This window comes from Notechis scutatus, chromosome 3 (assembly GCF_049901735.1).
Source record: "Notechis scutatus isolate UNSWTSFEM ecotype Mainland chromosome 3, rNotScu1.2, whole genome shotgun sequence".
Classification (NCBI taxonomy): Eukaryota; Metazoa; Chordata; class Lepidosauria; order Squamata; family Elapidae; genus Notechis; species Notechis scutatus.
The window spans coordinates 36286231-36308154 of NC_142011.1; the positions used below are offsets into that span (position 1 = coordinate 36286231).

The following is a 21924-nucleotide window of genomic DNA, read 5'->3' on the forward strand; positions in this document are numbered from 1 at the left end:
GCAGGGCCGAGGCGCTCCCTGAACTTGGTGGTTTGCTGGCAGACGTTTATTACCCGACCAGGTAACAACATCAGATGTTACCTAGTCAAGTAATGAAACGTCTGCAAGCAAACTACCAAACTCGGATTCTCTCTCCCCCGGTCCTTGAAAAAATGTTTCTGCTTGAAACCGGTCCCTGGTACAAAAAAGGTTGGGGACCACTGAGATAACGGACCACAGTTCACCGCACTGGAATTCGAGAAATTCCTAGCGGAACGGGGAATACGGCACGCCCTGACAGCGCCGGCTCATCCGGCGGCGAACGGTAGGGCGGAACGGATGGTCCAATTCACAAAGAAAACAATCCAAAAAATCGAGACGGGGGACATGCAGGAAAAAATAAACTAACTACTTTTTATCCAACACATAACACAAAATACAACGACCAACAAAAGCCCCGCAGAACTCCTAATGGGGAGAAAACTAAGGTCCCCCCTAGATAGGCTACACCCCACATACAACCCCGAAAAACCCACCGACTCATCTAGCAGGTACCGAACATTTACATCAGGCGACGCAGTATACGCAAAAAACCTTAGAGGGGACCCCCTCTGGATACCAGCAACGGTAACCCAAGCAACAGGTCCCCGCTCGTACCGGCTACAAACAACCGACGGATGAGAATGGAAACGACACATCGATCAAATAAGATCAAGAATAACCACGGGAAACACAACCGACACGCAAACAAACACAGACAGACACCCAGAAAGAGAAGGGAAACCCCCCAGCACAAACCAAGAGGGGAGGGAAGGCCCCGGGAACCAACCCCAACCAGAAAGAAACCAGGAATACTTACCAACCAAGACAGAAACAGACAGACAGCTCGAAGTCTCACCAGGAAGAAGCAGCCAGGCCAGCTCAACCATCCCGGAAAGACCGAGCGGGAGCAGCAACGACAGCAGCTCGACCAGCCCGGGTAGACCGGGAGGGAGCTGCAACGAAAGGCCCGGCTCACCCTTCCAGGCGGTTCCATCGACGAGGCAGAGAGCGACACAGAACCCGACCGAACCGGCCGAAGGCCAATCACCAACTAACCTGCGCAGGTCAAGTAGGCAAGTACGGAGCCCCGCCTACTTACGGGACTACGTTACGTAGGACCATACCAAGAGGGGAGGGGTGTTCTGTACGATACATTAACATACTTGTAAATGCCGCATTGTGATTGGTCAGAGCGCACGGCGACCTGATTGGCCGAGCGAGCCGCACTGATTGGCCCGCCGCGAATCCCCACGATTGGTGGAAACAAATCGCGGGAGATTCAAAGCGGTGCCATTGGCCGTGGCTGCCACGGCCAGGGAATAAAAGCTGCTGCCGATCTCCTAGAGCCCGAGCCGATCTCGGACTTAATAAAGAGTTGAACTAAGTCACTGGCTCCCGAGTCTCCTTTCCCTGCAGCGGACATGACAGTGCGGAAGTTCAATCTGATGCCATCTAGTGCAGCCCTGATAGGGTAGTCCTGCTTTGTCTCCCATTGCTGAAATCCTATAACAGCCACAAGAATTCCAATTATACTTAATACACAGATACTGTGTACATGAGGTTCATATATTTCACTAAGCCATGGTTTCTTTTAAATGCTCATTGAAAAAAGTATAGTAGCTTAGTTTCTACATCATATTAAATCATACATCATGGCTTATAGTGCACACTAAGCCATATTGTGGTTTTACTTTCGACTATTGTGATTTATTCACCAGACATGATTCAATTATGATTGATTGCAATGTGAAAGTTAAGGAACTGTCTTAGGAAAACACTGAGAATTGTTGAGGTTTTTAAATTAATGAATAATTGTAGTTAATCCAAAACACAATCAGCTACTTTCTGAATAAGCTTGAACAAAAAAGCCAGAGGAATATAATAGTTGTAATGGAGAATAGCCTAATCCAATCAGACAGCAGAGTCTATTCACACCCTTCAATTTTCTTTTGTTTGCAAATAAGATTTCCCCAGCTCTGTCCTCCAGCAATTTGCATTTATGATATGAACATATACCATATATTGGGATTTTAGAACTGGGCTGCAAAAATATGAGTTACCACTAGATGCCACAAAGACTTAGAAATGTTGTACTATACAAAAATACACATCGTGCATGAAACATTTTCAGATGCATATTTAAGTTTAGAATAATTGCCACATGGACTCCATTTATGTATTCAGGGGTGTCAGCAGCAACAGTATATATATATATATATACATAAAACAAGATGGGGACCGTGCAATAAAAAGCAAGATGGAACAATACAATAAAAGCTCCACCAATTTTTTGTGTGCTGCATAATGTGTGACACACATAAACCAGGCAAAGCTTCAATTGCTCCATCATGGACAGTATCTTGACTTTTTTGACCATACCTTGCAGACACTCCTGTATATTCTTTATACACATATATTATGTAATATTTAATATACATGTGCACTTTTGTTCATTTTGCCAACATGTAGTTTCATTGTGGTTACCCTGACATCATGTGGTGAAAAATATAATACATCAAATAAATTCACTCTGTTTTTATATAATTAGAGCCCAGTTCCATCAGTACTGTGTTTGAGAAACAGTTATATTTAAATAAAACTTTAGATATCTAGTTTGATGTTAGATACATATACACACACACCAGAGGTGGTATTCAGCAGGTTCTGACCAGTTCTGAAGAACTGGTAGCAGAAATTTTGAGTTCAGAGAACCGGCAAATACCATCTCTGACTGGAGATTTTACAGTATCCTTCCCCTGCCACGCCCACTAAACTATGCCCACAGAACCGGTGGTAAAAAATTTTGAATCCCACCACTAATACACACACACACACACACACACACACACACGTGTGTGTGTGTATGTATGATTGTGCAGAAATATTTAAGCACTATTTTGGCTTGGATTTGGGATTACAGATTCTTGAATATGATTATTCAAATAATTATGCAGACTGTCAATTGTGCAAACTATGTCAACACTTAGATTTCATTTTAGATGTGCTCAAAACTGTCTGGCTCATTTCATAAGTACTTTTCCTTGGAGGTTAATTGGCATTTTGGACTAATTCAACTCTGAAAATCTAATTCTTTTTCCCTAAGCCTGGCACCACTCTATATTTCTCTATACTGTTTTGTGTTTTCAGTGAAATCTACACTAAGCAGGTATTTGTGATGCTGGCTTCTGTTCTGAGAATTCTAAGAAAATCTGGGCATGAGAAGATGGGCCAGTTATGCTTGATATTATCCTATATTCAAACTATGCTTGAATTAATGTTTGATAACTCCCCCCTCCCTATTTTTCCAGTGCCGTCCTTTCCTCATCTACCTTAGATACCACCATACATCCAGCTATCTTTTCCCCTTATCTTCCTAGGGTTTTCATTTTCCTATCACTCCTTAGTCATTGCTATTCAGGTAGTCCTCAACTTATAGTTCATTTAGTGACCATTCAAAATTACATTCAAAATTACAATGTAATTCTTCCCACCTCAAAATATTTCTGCCTAAAATATACAATGTGGGTCTATGGCCAAGTAAAATACGTAAGCTTTGTCTGGGCATGAACCATTCAAATTATCTACTCCATGAACTAAATTGCTCATGCATAGAATGTAGTATTGCACATCTGTACAACAGCAAGCACCTTCTGTTAAAAGGGGATTATAGTAGAACACAGAACAATAGAGTTGGAAGGGATCTCAGAGGTCTTCCAGTCCAACCCCCTGCTTGAGCAGAAGATCCTATATCATTTCAGACAAATGGCTGCCCAATCTCTTTTTGAAAGCCTTCGGTGATGGAGCACCCACAATTTCGGAAGGCAAGCAATTCCGTTGCTTGCTTGCTCTCACTGTTTTTCTCCTTTGTTAGTTCCCAACCATTGTTTCGTCTTTTGGTACTTTGAAAAATAGTTTCACCCCGTCATCTTCATAGGAACCCCTCAAATACTGGAACAGTGCTATCATGTCCCCCCTAGTCCTTCTTTACATTAGACTAGACATACCCAATTCCTGCAACTGTTCTTCATATGTTTTAGCCTCTGGCCCCCTAATCATTTTTGTTGCTTTTCTCTGCACTTTTTCCAGGGTCTTTACATTTTTTTTTGTATTGTGGCGACCAGAACTGGATGCAGTATTGCAAGTGTGGTCTTGCTAAGGCTTTGTAAAGCAGTATTAGAACTTCACATGATCTTGATTAATGCAGTGTTGCTATTCCTGCCAGCTTAGTGTCACCTGCAAATTTGATGAATTTCATTGGGGGTTAAACATTGAATATGAATGATCAGCTAGCTACATAATATTCTAAGCTACACATCCTTAGGAATCCACATTGAAATTTTCCTAACAGAGGGCCATCTATCTTATGCCAATTAACAAATGTGATGTTGAAACCTCTTTCTAACATTTATTTAGTATCTGTCTTCCTATAACTTAAAGGCACTATTTTGTATCTTGCAGTCTGGGACAATGAAGAGCAACCTTTTATCCTTCTGTGAATATAAGGTTCAGATACTCTATGGAAGAATAAGTTACCTTCAGGTATCTTCAGAATAGTAACGTATCTCCAGGTAAATCATCTTAACAATTAATATTCCCAAATCATTTAATCCCCCTTTACAAGAATTCTTCCTAAGGTGTAAAGCCTTGGAGATACCTGAGATGGGTCTGATAAACTGTTTTGCCCCAGCAATAAATATCCTTCTCCACCTGGGCAGGCCAAACCACAGAATGATTGAATTCTAAACGAACTAAAAATTGTCTTGAAAGATTGTCTTGCACGCCTGTGGTAAAAGAGTAACAAAGTGCTTGTCTTTTACAGGTCTAACTGGTAAGAAACAAGGAAATGACTTCATGACCCTTGACCTACATCATAGGTCCTGTAGAAACAGTACAATGTACTGAATTACAAAATGTGCTTCCTTTGATTTGGAAACTACCTCTTTTGATGCCGCATCTGCTTTTTCTTTTTCTTTTTTTATAGTAACACCATTTTATTGACTCATGCAGTTTGAAAGCAACTTTTCCAAGAACTTTTTCAGAGCCAGATATCCCACTTCTTAACCCACTTTATTGGAATTCTATTTTCTAAATGAAGACTTTTGCATTGTCTATTCGACTTTAGTAAGTTATCCTCAACCTTTACTTCATCACTGACCGACCCTCTTTAAATATCTTTTTGTGGACCATGGTCAGGGACCCCCAAGATTTAACTCAAGATTTAAATCATAACATTTCTTCAAGCTTTTGTGGACCACAAGTTGGAAAAACTGTTCTACCCTATTAAGACCAATATGAGTTTTTGATTTATTTGGCTGTTTCACTCAGATTACATAACCAGCTAATTTTATCAGCATTTTCCCACTTCTTCACCCTTGAATAAAAATGTTTCAAGTACTGAATATTGCGGCACACCATTTAATACTTCATTCCAAAAATCCAAGTGAGTATTCTTTCAGTTTGATTGTCTGATGTGCACACAACAGAATGTCACCCAGCCCATATATTTTGCTAATCAAGTTTATTAGCTTGCTAATCAGAATGTCATGGCTACAGTATTTCCACAATCGATTAAGGAAGCTACTTACTTAAATAATGAGACCAGGTTAATGTGAGCATACATTTTCTTGATGAATTTAGAGTTTGTTTAATACTAGTTTATTAAATAAATTTCAATTGGATAAACTTGCATTGAAACTAAGACTACGATTTAACACATAGATATTTCACAGCCAGACCAATATATTATATATGCTGTATATACAGAAAATCCTTGACTTACAACAGTTCACTTAGTGACTTTTTGAAGTTACAATGGCACTAAAAAAAGTGACTTATCACCGTTGCAGCATCCCCATGGTCACGTGATTTACATTCGGATGCTTGACAATCGATTCACATTTATGATGGTTGCAGTGTCCTGGAGTCACGTGATCAACTTTTGCAACATTCTGACAAGCAAAGTCAACGGGGAAGCCATATTCATTTAACTAATTTAAATTTAACAACTGCAGTGATTCACTTAACAAATGTGACAAAAAAAGTTATAAAATGGGGGTAAAACGCACTTAAATTTCTCACTTAGCAACATACATTTTGGGCTCAATTGTGGTTGTAAGTTGAGGAGTACCTGTAGTGTTTTTGGGGGTGCTCTCACATGGGGGAGGAATCACGTCTGTGTGTGTGTGTGATCCTCCATGAGCGTTTGATTTTGCCCTGTATGGGTGGAATTACTATTTAAGAAAAGCTTGGATTTAGAAAAATAGTGGATCTTAACATGGCTATTGCACTTCTCCAGGATGCTGGGTGCAATTCAAGTTTTTTCATAACTTTGAATGTGATAAATTAAGTATATTTTGTGCCTTTAACAAAAGACATTTTAAGGAATGTTGTTGTTAGTCACGAAGTCATGTCCAACACAACCCCATGGACAACGTTCCTCCAGGTCTTCCTCTCCTCTATTATTCCTCACAGTCCATTGAAGCTCACACCTACTGCTTCAGTGACTCCATCCAGCCACCTCATTCTCTGTCATCCCCTTCTTCTGTTGCCCTCAACCATTCCCAGCATTAGGCAATTCTCCAGTGAGTCCTTCCTTCTCATTAGGTGGCCAAAGTATTTGAGTTTCATCTTCAGGATCTGGCCTTCTAAAGAGCAGTCAGGGTTGATCTCCTCTAGGACTGACCGGTTTGATCGCCTTGCAGTCCAGGAGACTCGCAGGAGTCTTCTCCAGCACCATAGTTCAAAGGCCTCAATTCTTTGGCCCTCAACTCTTCCTTATGGATTTTAAAGAATAAAACCTGGCAAATGTCATGTCAGCCCACAGGAGCCATGTGAGATATCGGGGAAATTGCGCTGCTTTTTTTTTAAAAAAAATATATATGCCACATTCTTTTTGAAAAACTCCCGAGTAGCATGGCCGAAGATAAATATAAAACAAGGAAAGGCAAGGAGCTGCAGCGGTGTACAAATGTACGAGCAAGCCTCTTGCGAGTCTGCTGAGGCGACACGGATAGCTTGCCGATCCCACAACCAATGCGGGCAGGGCAGGCTTGCGCCTCAATTTTAAGTGAGGCGCGCGCACGTGGCGGCCTGGTGTTTTCTTGGCGGGCTGCCGTCCTTCAGGTGTAGTTCCTTCTGCTCTCCGCCCATCGCCTCGCTCGGGAACTGCAACGCGCCTCTTCCCAGCCACCCGAAAGCTCCTCCCGCCCGGTGACTCCGGTGCTGCTACCGCTTTCACTTTTCCAGGTGTAAAAGTTTTAAGTCGGCACCAAGCGGGACGAGGCGGCGGTGGCGGCAGCAGCTCGGTGCGGCAGCGAGCGAGCCGCCGTCGGCATGGCGGGAGAGAGGTTCGTCCGCTTCTTCCGAAATAGCCTGACACGGAGGTCGTCTAGGAGAGGTGAGCCTAAAGGGGCAGAGCCGGTCGAGCTCTCTTCCTCCCACTTGTCCGTCAGTCTGGCGCCTAACCTTCGTCTCCTTCTAATTCCTCCCTTCGGTCTTCTCGCTGCTGCTTCCCCCGCTCGGTTGTAGTTCGAACTCTTCGGGAAGAGCAACGTGCCCGCCGATAATGTTAGTAGTGAATTCGCGCCTTGGGGCTGCGCCGTCCCTACAGAAGGTTTTTTTGGGGGAAGGAGGGGGCGACGGAAATGACCCTGCCAAGTTTGTGCTGGGTCTACCCTTATTCTCTGCCCCCGCCGCTTGGTCAGACGCTGAGCGGTGTCTCCCCCTCCCCGCCCGGCCGTCCGCCTGCTTCCGATAAATTCACGGGAGGAAAGTCCCTTGTGTACTTCGTGTGACGACATCGGAAGGGAAACGTTTGGAATAACCGGAAAAACTGGAGGAAGGAATTTGGGAAATAAGACTGAATGAATGACGTGAACTGGCAATAAATAAACAAACCGAAGCTGCCTGGTTGGGTTTTATACCTGATCATAAAAGTCCCTCTGATAATTGTTTCGATGGACTTCTGAGGTACAACATGTTTTTGCAGCTAGAGGTTAGAGTTGATAATGTTTTCAGAAAATAAGAGACAGGATGCAGAAACGAAGGTTATTTTGTGCACTTTAGTTTCCGCTTAACCAAACTTTAGCTACTCATTTTTGACAGCGGGTAGTCAAGTTGGAGGGAAAATAACAATGAGATCTAAGAGACCTTAACAAATAAATTGATTATAACTTTTTTCCCCCCACCATATGCTTTTGGGCAAAGTATTGATCCTAATTCTGATTAGTTGTTTGGTTAAAGCAAGATAATTAAACCAGTGTTTAATACTCTTGGCCTCTTTTATCTATACACCTGGCTTTTAAAGAATACCTCTGATCTGGCAACTGCAGGATTTTTCCATGTTGAATGGCCATTCAACAAAGTTGCTTGCTGAGAAACTCAAGTTACCATTATTGAAAAAGATTAAGTGTAAGCGTATGACAGTGTGTATTGGGGAGTCCAGATGGATTCATTCAATATCAAGGCTGGTATTTTATATCAAGTATGAAGTAAACTCAGATGTGTAAGGACTTTGTATCAGGAACCAGGAAGTGCACATGTGGGGCAGGTTAACAACTCCCCTTTATGTTCTGTTCACAAAGTAAATGTTTCTTGTCTACAGCACAATGGCTGGATTCATGCAACACTGCAAATTGAATGCAATTCATGTAACAGCCAAAGTCAAACACAGATTACAGTTCTGTGTACAGATAATCGTTGATTTATGACCACAGTTGGGGTTGGAATTTCCATCATTAAGTAGTGTGGTCCTAGAGCAAGATGTCCTTCGTTGCTTAGTGATGGCAGTCCCTGCAGTCTCAGTTGCCGTCATAATTCCTGTTAAACAGGAAGTGGAGGGAATCCCAGCTAAGTTGCATGGGGTTGCCGCCTTGGGAGGGTCAGTGCAGGTTATGCACAAGTTGGGGGGAGGAGTGGTGTGGTGGTATGGCCTGAACTCAGGAAGGCTGGGGAAAGAATACATTGCAGCCAAGCACTTCTTGATGCTTTGTGGCTCTGGGACTGCAAAATGCCCTCGAGCTGTGATGTATCAGAAAGCTCCTCTGCACTGTGCTGTTGGATTGGACTCGAAATGAGGATGGGTTTCGTATGGCTCAAAGGGGCTTCCTGGTGTGGTGCAAAAAGCCCCAGTGGCATGATGCAACAGGAAGCCCCTTTGTGCTATGTGAAGCCTAGCCTTACCTTGGCCCAGCCAGAGTAGCCTCTGCTGCCCTGCCCTCCAAGGGCCCAGCTGATCTTCACCTTCTCGCTGCACTGTTGATGAGGGGTGCCCAGCTTGACTTTTCGTGAGGCAGCTGCTGGCCAGGTGAAGCTTTCTTCCCTGGAATGGCTTTCTGCCAAGACCTGGGGGAGTCTGTCTCACATTGCCAGCAGCTGCCTCAGGAAGAGCCAGGCCATGCATTTCTTATCAGCAGGAAGGAAGGAATGAGAAATTGGCAAAAGTCAGCTGGGGCAATGGAGCACAGCGCAGCAGGGGGCCAAAAGGGCATAGATGAGGGGGAGATAAATGAGGGGGTGGTGGTGAAAGAACCTCACTGTTGTAAATTTGAAGGGGCTGCCAAACCCCAAAATTTTGATCACTTGACCACAGGGCTACTGCGACAGCCATAACTGCAGGTATATGTGGGTCATAAGTGCCTTAGTTCAGAATTGTCATAACTTCAAATCATTAATGAATGGTTGTAAGTCGAGGCTACCTGTAAAGTCTTTGCCCCTTTCCATTTCTCTGAATTGGAACGCATCTTTACCTCCTGATGTTTTTGGAGTTTTATGTGGGGCTGCTGATGCGTAAAGCACCGGTAACAGCAGAGTTGGTGGAAAAAAAGTGGTGGATGAAAAATACCCCCTTTTTTTGCTAGTTTCTAGAAGCAGAAGATAAGATAGATGGTCTTCTGTTCTCTGGTCTTCCTTGCTGCTCTTCTCTCCTCCTGCCCCATCCCCTTCCTCCAGCCATTCAAAGCAAGATAAGCAGAAAAGGAAAGGGGGGGAAACAGACACAGCGTTTTGGAATGAGTAAGCTGATGTAATGTTGTTTAGAAGAGGCCTCATGTTGTCCTCAGAGATTCCCCGAATAGAGGTAATTCTAAATAGTCCTTAAAAAGATCCTGATTATTAAAAGTGCTAATAGTCGCATTTCTGAAAAGCAACAGAATCCTTTTTTGCTGGGAAGCATTTCATATTAACGATGTCAATGGCATGAAGTTGACAGTGAAATGGTTGGTTTAGGACAAAATGATCAAGGTCTCTGGATTTCAATCTCCCCACATTAATGCTGTTATTAAGAGCAACTGTTTATGTTGATACATGAGGATAGAATCCTTTTTGCTATTTGGGCTTGGAGGAGCACAAGGGTTACTCTTTCCAGGCTATTTATCCATCCAGATCAGAGGTATCAAACTCATGGCCGGATCCAGCCCGTGGGGTGTTTAGTTCTAGCTCACGAGGCTGCCCTGGAAACAGCAAAAGACCCACCTGCAGTGCCTCTGCCAGCGAAAACAGAGCTCAGGAGGGCCGTGTGCAGCCCTCGCAAGCTCCATTTTCGCTGGCAGAGGATTGCAGGAGACCATCGCAGCCAAAAACAGAGATTGGGAGCCCGTTTTCACTGGCAGAGCGCTCGGGCCACCACAGGTGCCCCCTGACACGAGTGACGTCATGCTGGCCTTGCCCAGCCAGGCCACGCCCAGCCAGGCCCTCCAAGGTCAAACACAACCTTGATGCAGCCCACAATGAAATTGAGTTTGACACCCCTGATCCAGGTGGAGGGATATCAAGCACAGAAGCTCACTGAAGGTAATTTGCTTTCTGTAAGAATCCCGGAAGGGCATCAAAAGATTTCTTCAGATTGTCAATTTTTACAGAAATAGTTGTTATTTGCTATTACAGTCAGAGCAGCAAAAGACAATATTGTACTAAACAATCTGATGGGTATGTGTGTAAGGGTAGGGTATTATTTAGTTCAGGGGTGTCCAACCTTTCACCTTCCCTGGGCCACATTAGAAGATGAAAATTTGTTTGGGACGCACATAATTAAATTAAATATTAAATTAAATTAAATTAAATTAAATTAAATTAAATTAAATTAAATTAAATTAAATTAAATAATTAAATTAAATTAAATTAAATTAAATTAAATTAAATTAAATTAAATTAATTAAATTAATAAAATTAAATTATTATTTATTAAAAATTATTTATTTTTTATTTTATATTTTTCCGGCCAAATTTTGCGGGGTGGGGGGAGGGGGAAAAGCTCACCCGCCTCACGCCTACCTCTCCTCCTGCAAATTATTTATTTTTTATTAATTTTCCGGCCAAATTTTGCAGGGGGGGGGGGGGGGAAGAAAGCTCGCCCGCCTCACGCCTACCTCTCCTCCTGCAAATGCAGCAGTGGCGGCAGCGGTGGTGGGGGCAGAAGCAGCAGCGGCGGGGGGCAGAAGCAGCACCGGTGGCAGCGGCGGCGGGGGCAGAAGCAGCAGCGGCGGTGGCGCGGGGGGCAGAAGCAGCAGCGGTGGCAGTGGCGGCGGGGCAGAAGCAGCGGCGGCGGCGGTGGTGGGGGCAGAAGCAGCAGCGGCGGTGGTGGCGGCGGGGCAGAAGCAGCAGCGGCAGCAGCGGCAACGGGGGCAGAAGCAGCGGCAGCGGCGGGGGGGCAGAAGCAGCAGCGGTGGCGGGGCAGAAGCAGCAGCGGTGGCGGCGGCAACAGCAGGAGGTGGCGGGCGGGACTTTTGAGCTGCGGCTGCCCGCCTTTTCTGTTGCTCGCCTCGCCCCGCCTCGTGCCTACCTCTCCTCCTGCAAATGCAGCAGTGGTGGCGGCGGCGGTGGCAACAGCAGGAGGTGGCGGGGCGGGACTTTTGGGCTGCGGCTGTCCGCCTTTTCTGTTGCTCGCCTCGCCCCGCCTCGTGCCTGCCTCTCCTCCTCCTCCTCGCTGGATCTTTCATGAAGGTTGGGGTGGGCGTTGGGCCGCATTATGAGGCGACCTGGGCCGCATGCAGCCCATGGGCCGCGGGTTGGACAAGCCTGATTTAGTTTGTCAGCTGGAGTATCATTAGAGACATAAATACAAATGCAACCTTCAAAATGGATTGCCAGAGGCAATAGTTTCCTGCAAGTCAGTAGTCTTAGGGAGAAGAGACTCTGGCATTTCATCTGATGGATGGGATAGCACTTCAGAACTGCTCACAGGATTCCAAGAAACCCAAGTCCTCAGTGGAAACCTTTGGAGTGAAGAGCCCATTATGTGCATATGTGTGTTTTGCGGCCTTTGCTGATTTGCAAAATTCCAGGGCTGGTTCTACATCTTGTTTTTTTAATTATAGCACAAAAGGAGGAAGCGTTAACAAAAAATGTATTAAAAAGAGCCTACAGGTGTTTTAGTCCAGAAATCTCTTGGGCTTTTGTGTCTTTTTGCTCTCTGATATCATGGAATGAACACCCAGGGGGATTTGAGAATTAGCACTAAAGTAGCCATAAACCACTCCCTCCATTTTTTTCCCTTCTTCAACCAGTCATGGTAAGAAAAATGTTGGATGTAGAAAATTGGCAGTGGCAGTTCTTTTCTGCTTTATCTTTAAATTAACTGAGAAAGAATGTTGCCCAATAGTGGCAACGAAGACCATATTCATATTAGGTGGCACTTTTGCAGATTTCAGTTGTGCAATCCAAGAAGGAACTTTGCAAGCCCTCTTCATAACATTTTAGATCTATTTTCTTCTTAATCTTGACTAAAGGAATGTGATTCTTCTGATCACATTTTTTTCTGATTTTTAAGCTAATTATTCAAACTAATAGTAGTTTGAACTAAATCATATAGTATATTAGAAAATCTCCATAACAATTTTTACACAATATTAGGATTTTTCTGGGTTAAAGACACTGGCAATATGTGAAAAAACTTGTAATAATTTGGGAAGTATAAACATTTTTAAAGGTGCAGTTCTCCAAAATAGGTTTAATAAGTGCCTAACTAAGCTTGACCTTTAATTTTATAAACTAGAAATTATAATTTAGCATACCATTAGAAATATATCTTGGAAGTAACATTCCAAGATATTGTATGTCTATAGTGCAAATAATAAAGGAAGTTTTTTTTTCAACTCATTCTATCTTGAAAGCAATTATGATGAACAGAGCATTAGTCTTTTAAAAAATTATTGTAAATTTTGCTCCTTCCTTCCTCTTATTTTAGTATTTCCTCACTAACCAAAAGAAAATATTTGCTTAGTTTCGATAGCATCAAAGCCATGTGGGCAATCTATGGGGCTATGTTGTAAATATTTAAATTATTCTACAGTTCCAATTGGAGAGTCTTCACTAATATTACATAGAATAGAGGAACAAATGGGCAACTATATTTTGTTGCTATATTCAGTTCAAATAATTGGCCCTTACAACCACATTTGGTTCAAATACAGTTTTCAGATGATATTTATATGTTTAATTTATATTTTTCTAATGTCTTGAGCAAAATAGCCATTACAGTGTTGTGTGGAATGAACCATGCTATTAAAAGCTATAATAAAATTGGTTGGTCTGTGCTGAGCATGCCCAATAACCACAGCCAAAGAAGTTAATTAAGGGTGGCTTGTAGCTTTAGCATGTTTTTCAAATGCAGCTGATGTACAAAATGTCAATGGTATTGGGTGCTGACTTGATTATATGGCAGCTTGGAAATGTGTTCTTTCTTCTCCCAGATTTGTTTCTGCTTTGGTGAAGACATTCCTCACTTCTTTATCTTTAGAATCAGCTGTCTAAGGCAAATATAGAAGGGGTTTTCCTCTACACTCCTAGTATACTTAAAACTTGATTTTTTTCCTCCTCCAGGCAGTTGAATCCACCTATTGGCAAAAATTACATTGCCTCATGCAGTTATTATCTGTAATTTATTATTTGACTAACTCAGAAGAGCTTCTTTGCATTTATAGATAGATATTATTTATTTTTTTGTTTATTAAACTTTTTTGCCACCCATCTTCACACAAGATGACTCTTGTTCTGTTCTGTTTGGCTCTTTCTTTCCTTCCTTTCTGATCCATGTATGAAGATTATAATGATTTTCTGATTCTTACTAGAGTCTAGACAGTGGTAGATAAATGCAATTAAACAAAGATGAAAACAACTTTAATGAAAAATGACCACCATAGAAATAGCAACATCCATTCAAGGAAAGCCTGAAGGAAGCAACAGATTTTTACGTAGTATCTACTTGCCAAGTGGATGTCAGTGAAGGCATTCAAGAGAGCAGGTGTCAGCGTAGAGGTGAATGTAGAATACTCTTGATTCAGAGCAGGTTATTTTGAAGGCAGGAACCCTAAGACAAAAATTGTGAGCAGATGATTTGGGTCATCAACCTTTCTTGGGGACATTTTATATAAAGACTGAGGATGTGTGCAGCGACAGATGATAAGGGATGGGAGGTGAGGCCACTATTAATGTGCCTGCTAGCTATCAGCGTTTGGGGCAAGTGTTTATGCACCGGAAGGCAAGCCTTGCATGTTAGAGCTAGTGTCTATAGGTAGCAGATAGGTTCTAAAATGGTGAGGAATGGTTTCAATTTGCTACCTTTAGAAGCATTTATTTGAAGACAGATAATTCACTTTCCTTGACATGGAATGTCTGTCTGATCTTAGCCAAGATTTTTACATTTTGCATTTGTCAAATTATAAGTGGTAACATTGCGGTTGTTTTGCATTACAGGTGACTCCCAGGATACAAATCCTACAGAAAGCAAATCTGGTGCTGATGTAAGGCTGATACAAAGAAGCAGTTTTTCTTATTCAGCTGGACACCCATTTTTTGAATACCTGGTTGTAGTCTCACTTAAAAAGGACATAAAGGGAAATTATGAGCCCAAGATTACCTATCAATTTCCAAAGGTAAGGAATTGAACATAATGATTTCATCATGTGTAAAAATTAGAACATTTCAAGGAGCCCCTTTCAGATATTCCTCAGAGATAAATATGTGCAAAACCTAGAGCAACAATCATGGCTGGCTGTGCTCCAATTTCATTTCATCTGGTGTTCTCTCTCCACTCCTTTTTAACATTTATATGAAGCTTCTGGGTGTGATTATCCATCACCATGGGATAAGCTATCATGAGTATGTGGATGATACTTACTGGTACATCTCAATAAGTGATGCTGTCCATCCTTTTGCTGTGCTTTGGAGTATACCAATGAGTTGAAGGAGATGAAATGGTTCAAGAGATGCCTAGAGCAGTGCTGAAGGACAACATGGTGTAAATCCAAATTAGAACCTGCTATTAGGGCCTACCTCGAGGCATTAAGGTAGAGGGGTTAATTTACGTCAGAGCTTCTAGATAGCTAAAATCAAGAAACCTTTTACAGGACAACTTGTAGTAGACATAGTTAGAGAAGAAGGCACCAAGATTGCAGTGGCCAGACAGTTTGTCTTATTTGAGACTACATGAAATATATCTGTTTCCCTAACAAAAAAAGTGCATGCATGTCTGCTAAAGTTTAGATTGTGTTGGTCTAATTGTGTGTTTCCCCAAAGTAATCCTCTCCTTAGCTAGAATCTGTGTCCTTTATTTTCTACTAGCCGATAATCCAGCGTTGCCCAGGTATTTGTTTATCCCAATCCTGTATTACAGGGATCCCCAACCTTTTCGACGCCGCGGCCCGGTTCCGACATCAGCTGGCGCCGCGGCCCGGTATCCGGCGTCAACTGGGCGCCGCCATCTTTTATGACGAAAAGGCGCTTCCGGTGACGTCACCGAGCGCTGTTCGTCATAAAAGATGGCGGCGCCAGCGCTCTGGTGAGCTTTTTCGGGTAGAAATGGCTTTCTACCCGGAAAAGCTCATCGAAGCGCTGGCGCCGCCATCTTTTTATGACGAAACAGCGCTTCCGGTGAGCTTTCTACCCGGAAAAGCTCACCAGAAGCGCTTTTTACCAAAAGAAGATGGCGGCGCCCAGCAACCAGCGGCCCGGTAAGGCTTGTTCCGCGGCCCGGTACCGGTCCGCGGACCGGCGGTTGGGGACCCCTGCTGTATTAGACAGAAAAATCCTGTAGTCGGGACTCACACTGTTGTACTGTCACACAAGTCTTCTATTTCTCCACAAGAGGGAGCTCTGTGAAGCCGTTACCATGGCAGAAGCCATTTAAGGCAGTGGTCCCCAACCTTTTTATGCTGCGCCCGGTACCGGCATCAGCTGGGCGCCGCCATCTTGTTTTGATGAAAAAGTGCTTCCGGTGAGCTTTCTACCCGGAAAAGCTCACCGGAAGCACTTTTTCATCAAAACAAGATGGCGGCGCCCAGCAAACCAGCTGCCCGGTAGGATTTGTTCCACGGCCCGGTGCACGGTCCGTGGACCGGTGGTTGGGGACCCTGATTTAAGGCACACACACACCCCAAGGGATATTAGGGGTGGCTTACCTCCACAGTATTGTTTCCAAAGGGTAAGTCATCTGTGTACCAAGTTTGGTTGAAATTGCTCGAGGCATTCCAGAGTTATGCTAGCATATATATACATATATATATAGAGAAGATAAGAATAGAATAGAAGAAGATAGAAGATAAAAGAAGAAGAAGAAGAAGAGGAAGAGGGTGATTTTTGATCATCTGGGCCTCATCTTTTCTTTTGCTTGATGGCTTTGCTTCATATGGCTCCCTTTCATAGTGCAGCAGTTTTATTTTATTTGACTATATATTTTCATCACTCAGCCTATGTAGCAAGGGGAAGTATATGATTGATTCTTAAGAAAAGCATAAAGGTCTACCTTGCCTTTGTGCAACTTGCTGTGAATGGACACAAGTCACCAAAACTACCAGATGTGAATACAAGATGCTTACGATGCAATCTGCTGTACCACTGCTCTTTCATTCCTGAGCAGGTGCTCTTAAACTTCTTACTACAGGTATGGCCTTGCTCCTAAGACATTCTGTGGAGGCATCAAATACAGCATTTCTCACTTAGATTAATAATCAAAGTAGAAGCCTTTCCCTATTATTGAGCTGAAATGCAACTCATCCACCTTTCAACTGGCAGAAAGTATAACACAGTTTAGTTTTTTCATTGTCGAACCTGCTCTGCTTCTTTTGTTTCTTTTCACATTGCTGCAGTTATCTGATTTCTTTTTAAAGTAAGGAGTGGCAACGTCTAATGGATTTTATATATCTTAAAGCTGTCCTTGGACAAAGGTGGAGTAATAAGGAAAATTACTGCCAATTTACCTCAAGGGCTGAGGTAAAACACAATAAGGGAAAATATTAAAGGGATCCTAAAAAGATATTGCTAGACATCTTTGTGCTGTGGTTAGCTGCAAATGGGGAAATCCTTAGATCTGTTTACATTCTGATGAGGAAGAAGTTTCTTTAAATGAGGTTCTGCTTCATGATTGTATGTGCATAGAAGGAAAGGTATGTAGGAGCACATCTACATTGCTGCAAGTCCTTTACTGTTTTTTTCCTTTTGTAAAATCCTGCTTAGTGTTGAGCAGCAACCAGATTGTATGCGTATGGGGTCTAGGAAGCTGTTTACAGAATCAGTCTGTCAAAGTAGTACTGTTTATTCTGACTAGAAGCAGCTTTCAGATCTTTCCTGATTACCTTCTATGTCAGAGGCCCACTGTCTGAGAATTGGGATTACATATATCCTCCAGAAGGTCACATGGAAGTGACCTTCATGAGCTTCCAAACACTAAAATCAGATTGTAATTTTTAACATGACAGAAGGAGAAAGTTATTAAATATTACATTAGTGTATTTAATTAATGTTTGATATTTATTTGGAAGTGCCAGAGTGTGAATTGGATTTTTTGCCCCAAAAACATCTTTACCACTGAGGAAGGAGTCTAAAAATATAATACCAGCTTTTGTTTCTTCTTGGGACAATCATATTTTTAAAGACACACCAGTATTCATTATATTGAGATTAAAAATATTTTCTTGCTGAATCCTGCATTTGGAAAAAAAGTTATAAAAATGATTGTTGGATGTCACTTGACAATGTAAAAAGTGATTTATTAATATTATCTTAATTATTTTACAAGCATACCCATCATTTTGAGAACAATAATTCTAATATGTACAATATATGTAATTATCTGTTTAAAAGAACTGAAAGTTTTGTTTCTGAGATTAGCCCTGACAAAAGTGAATGACCTTGAGCCTTGTTTCAAGTCTCCAGAGATAGTTATACATGAGTACACATACCATACACAATTAAATGTGAGTCTCTAAGTAAAGTGATGTTAGAGGACTCTTCTTTACTTGTGGTTTTCACTTTTGCATCTCTAACAAACCCAGACACTGTTGTTTTTTTTTAAGTCATAAGGAAAGTATTAGTCTGGTGTAGTGATTAAGGCATCAGGCTAAAAACTGGGAGAGCGTGAATTCTAATTCTGCCTTAGATGCAAGGCCAGTTGGGTCACCTTCCACCAGTTACTTTATCTCAGCCCTAGAAAGCAGGCAATGGCAAGCCATTTCCAAAATCTTGCCAGAACTACACGGACTTGTCCAGGCACTTGTCAGGAATCAACACTGAATCAAAAGTACAGATGCAAAAAGGTTTCTCTCACAACTTTATTCTATCTACTTTCTCCTTTGTGATTCAGCGTGAGAATCTACTGAGAGGACAGCGTGAAGAAGAGGAAAGGTTGCTTCAGGCCATTCCCTTGTTCTGCTTCCCGAATGGTAATGAATGGGCACCCCTCATGGAGTATAAGAGGTAACTGTCCTGGGACAGAGTATACAGCAAGGTTGTAGGACTGTCTTACGAGAGACAAGGATACCCTAATGTTGAATGCCATGAAAACAAAAGCAAACAAAAACAAAGTTCACGTTTTTCTCATTTCTACATAATAATCAGTCCAGAACTGTTGTACCTTTATTCCACTCAGTGTAAAGTACAAAGCAATTTAAACAAGTACCATTTGTTTACTCAAGTATCATACGTTTATTACACTAACGTATGATACTTGAGTAAACAAATGGTACTTGTTTAAATTGCTTTGTACTTTAAATCGGTATCTCTTCCTTCCCTTTTTAGGGAGAATTATTATACTTGAGTTTTCTAGTACAGCTTGTTTGAGAAAATTTACCTGACAGGTTATTCAGCCAGCAAATACGGCAACTTTTCCACTCTTGTTTTTGAAGATATTCAGCCAAATGCTAATTTGGTGGCTTCCTGTATGTAGTAAATAGAGTGATCTGAATCCCTGAGTACAAATGGCACTTTGGAGGAAAAAAAGGCTGCAATCTTATGTTCAGGAGTAGCACTTTAGATGATCTGCAACCCCACCCAAAGATGCCGACAGAGAGGAAATAGGCTGTTTTAATGGAATTTTATTTTAAGTACGCTTATTCCTATTGTTTTGTTTCAAGGGAGCATTTTAAAATGAATTTTATTGAATAGTTTTGTGACTAAATGTTTTCTGGTGTTTTTTTGTAAATAGATGGTTTTTCATGCTTTTTTGTATACTGCTCTGGGTACTACAAAGGGAATTAGAATTGCTAATTACAATAAGTTAATGTTCCTAGAGTTTTCTTTTTCTGGGCTTTAAGTATACATGGTTGGTAAAGCCATACCAATCTCCTGACTCTGCAGATAGGCTTAACAATCTTTACAATCCATCAGAATGGCCTTCTTGGGAAATGTTGGTACTTATGGTAGTCCCAATAGATTTTGGATTTCAAAGCAGATTTTCTTTTTCTTTTTAAATTTCAGTAGCCCTGTCTAAAATAAACACTGTACAGGATACCCTTTTTTGTATAATTTCTATGCAATGTTTTGCAAAATATTTATAAAGATTATAAATATTGACTATTTTTATATTTTGTTATTTTTATAAATTTTATACATATTTTGCTGCTGACATCCTATCCCATTACCTAGAGGCTATGAGAGCCTAAATGGGGAATAACAGGCTTCAACTGAACCCTGGCAAGAGTGAGTGACTCTGGGTTTTGCAGCTCTCTGGTTTAAGGGCCATCTTTGGTATTGAATGGAAGTGCTCCAAGCATACCTAGTGTGCAGAATGGACAGCCTTCATGACTCCTGCTCAAAGAACAGTTGGCAGTTGTGGCTAGGACAGCCTTTGCACAGCTTCGTATTGTTACTATTTGTGCCTATTCCCAGGTCAGGAAGCTCTCCTCACTGTCACTTGGTCACCTCCCACATAGCCTATTGCAACACACACTATAAGAGGCTACTTTGAAGAGTATTCTGAAGCATCACCTGGTTGAAAATGTGGTGGCACAGGAAGTTATGCGTGCCTCTAGAATGGCATGTTATGCTCTGCTCTGTGAGCTGCATTAGATGCTTGTTTGCTTTGGAAATCAATTCAAGATACACTTTAAAACTCTTCACGGCATGGGACCGAGTTCATTACATTTGCCCATTAACATTAAGTGCAGCAGAGGAGGTATGCTACAGGGCCTCACTGTGAAGGACTTTGGAATCAGGTCTTTTCTGCTGTGAACACTATTTCCCTTGAGGTGGCATTGTTCCACAAGTTCCTTAAAACATGGTTGTGTCATCAGGCTTGGGAATCTCAGAGAAGAGGCAAATTAGTGAACTGGTTATATTGCCTATCATGATAGTTCTATCTGCTACTCAGTCATTGGCAACTTTGACTGGTGTTTTTAATTTAATTTTTTTTTAATTTTTAGATTTCATTGTACACTGTTCAGAGTCATGTTCTGTGAGACAGGGAGCTATATAAATATGATAAACTAACGAATAAAACTAGTAACATTCTATGCCTTTTATTCTTTACAGTGAAACGTTTTCTTTTGTCCTTACCAATATTGATGGGAGTAGAAAAATTGGCTACTGCAGGAGACTGTTGGTGAATATTTCCTCTTTTAACTTTATTGTTTTGAAAAACAATATTTGGCTTTTTAGTTAAAGAGTTTATTTGACTGAGGTTTTGGATCAATTGAGGCAATACATTCCATGCAGTCATATCTTTCCATATAATAAATAATTCTTTAAAATGCCAGAAAAATAAATACATTTCATCATGATAAAAAAATATTATTGTCCACAAGCTCCATAACCTTCCATAATCCACAGTTATGGGATTTCTAGTCCAACAATCTGAAAGATACCACATTGGAGAAGATAGAGTAATCTCACATTTAAAGCTTGAGCAGACTATTCTTAGGAAGAATATTTGGCTTCTGACCATTCCTGTATGCTCAGAACCCATGTTAGATCACAGATGTTATTGAGCACATGGATACAGAATTGGAAAAAGAATGTTTGTTATCTCCTGTCATGCACTGAATTAATTATGACAGTGGTGCCCACATTTTGTTAGTATGACTAGGCCAGCATTTTTGCAATGAAAGATCTGTATTTTAGATTCTCTGTTCCTAAAATGTAAAAGTAGTAATGTCCAACTTCAGAGAACTTGATTTATTTGGGGAATAAATACAAACCCTATATTGAAAAATACAAGACAGAAAAGTAGCTTTTCTCCACTCTGGCAAACATACCTTTTATGGCCCTGACGGAACTGAAATTATGTTCCAAAGTTCAGGGCAATCTTAGATAAGAATAACACTAGGGTTACTGCACTAAAAAGAATTTATATCATTGGTCTTTTATTACTCATAGCTTTATTAATAACCAAAGAGTAAATGAGAAATGGCTATCTTTTGCAAACATGGAGAGGAAAGATAAATGGAGGGGAAAGGTTGAAAAAAATCAGACTGGTGGATTGGAAGAGATAGAGTATTAATAATGATTCCTTGAGACAGCCTGCTATAATTTCTGGCTGAGTACTATTGGAGTGAAGTGATTGTTTTTTTTTTTTTTTGTAAATGCATATTTTTCTTTAATTCTATGCTTCAGATAAAATAAGAGAAAAAATAAAGAGAGAGAAAGTGAAGGAAGAACAGAGACAAAAGATGTTTTTAGAAAATCAAGAATGGACTGATT

At 41.4% G+C, this 21924-nt stretch overlaps 1 protein-coding gene across 2 annotated transcripts in view; it reads left to right on the forward strand.

Moving 5' to 3' along the window:
- The first annotated feature begins 7191 nt into the window (after positions 1-7191).
- The window catches only part of DENND2D (DENN domain containing 2D), a 36055-nt gene continuing 21322 nt past the window's right edge, over positions 7192-21924 (forward strand). Inside the window, exons 1-4 of one of the 2 annotated variants that reach the window (XM_026680891.2) lie at positions 7192-7417; positions 14710-14888; positions 18593-18705; positions 20758-20827. In XM_026680891.2, coding sequence (XP_026536676.1) covers positions 7354-7417; positions 14710-14888; positions 18593-18705; positions 20758-20827 — 426 coding nt within the window. In that variant the 5' untranslated portion in view covers positions 7192-7353. The remainder of the gene's footprint in view (positions 7418-14709; positions 14889-18592; positions 18706-20757; positions 20828-21924) is intronic. The other variant, XM_087959523.1, reaches the window with a different exon arrangement.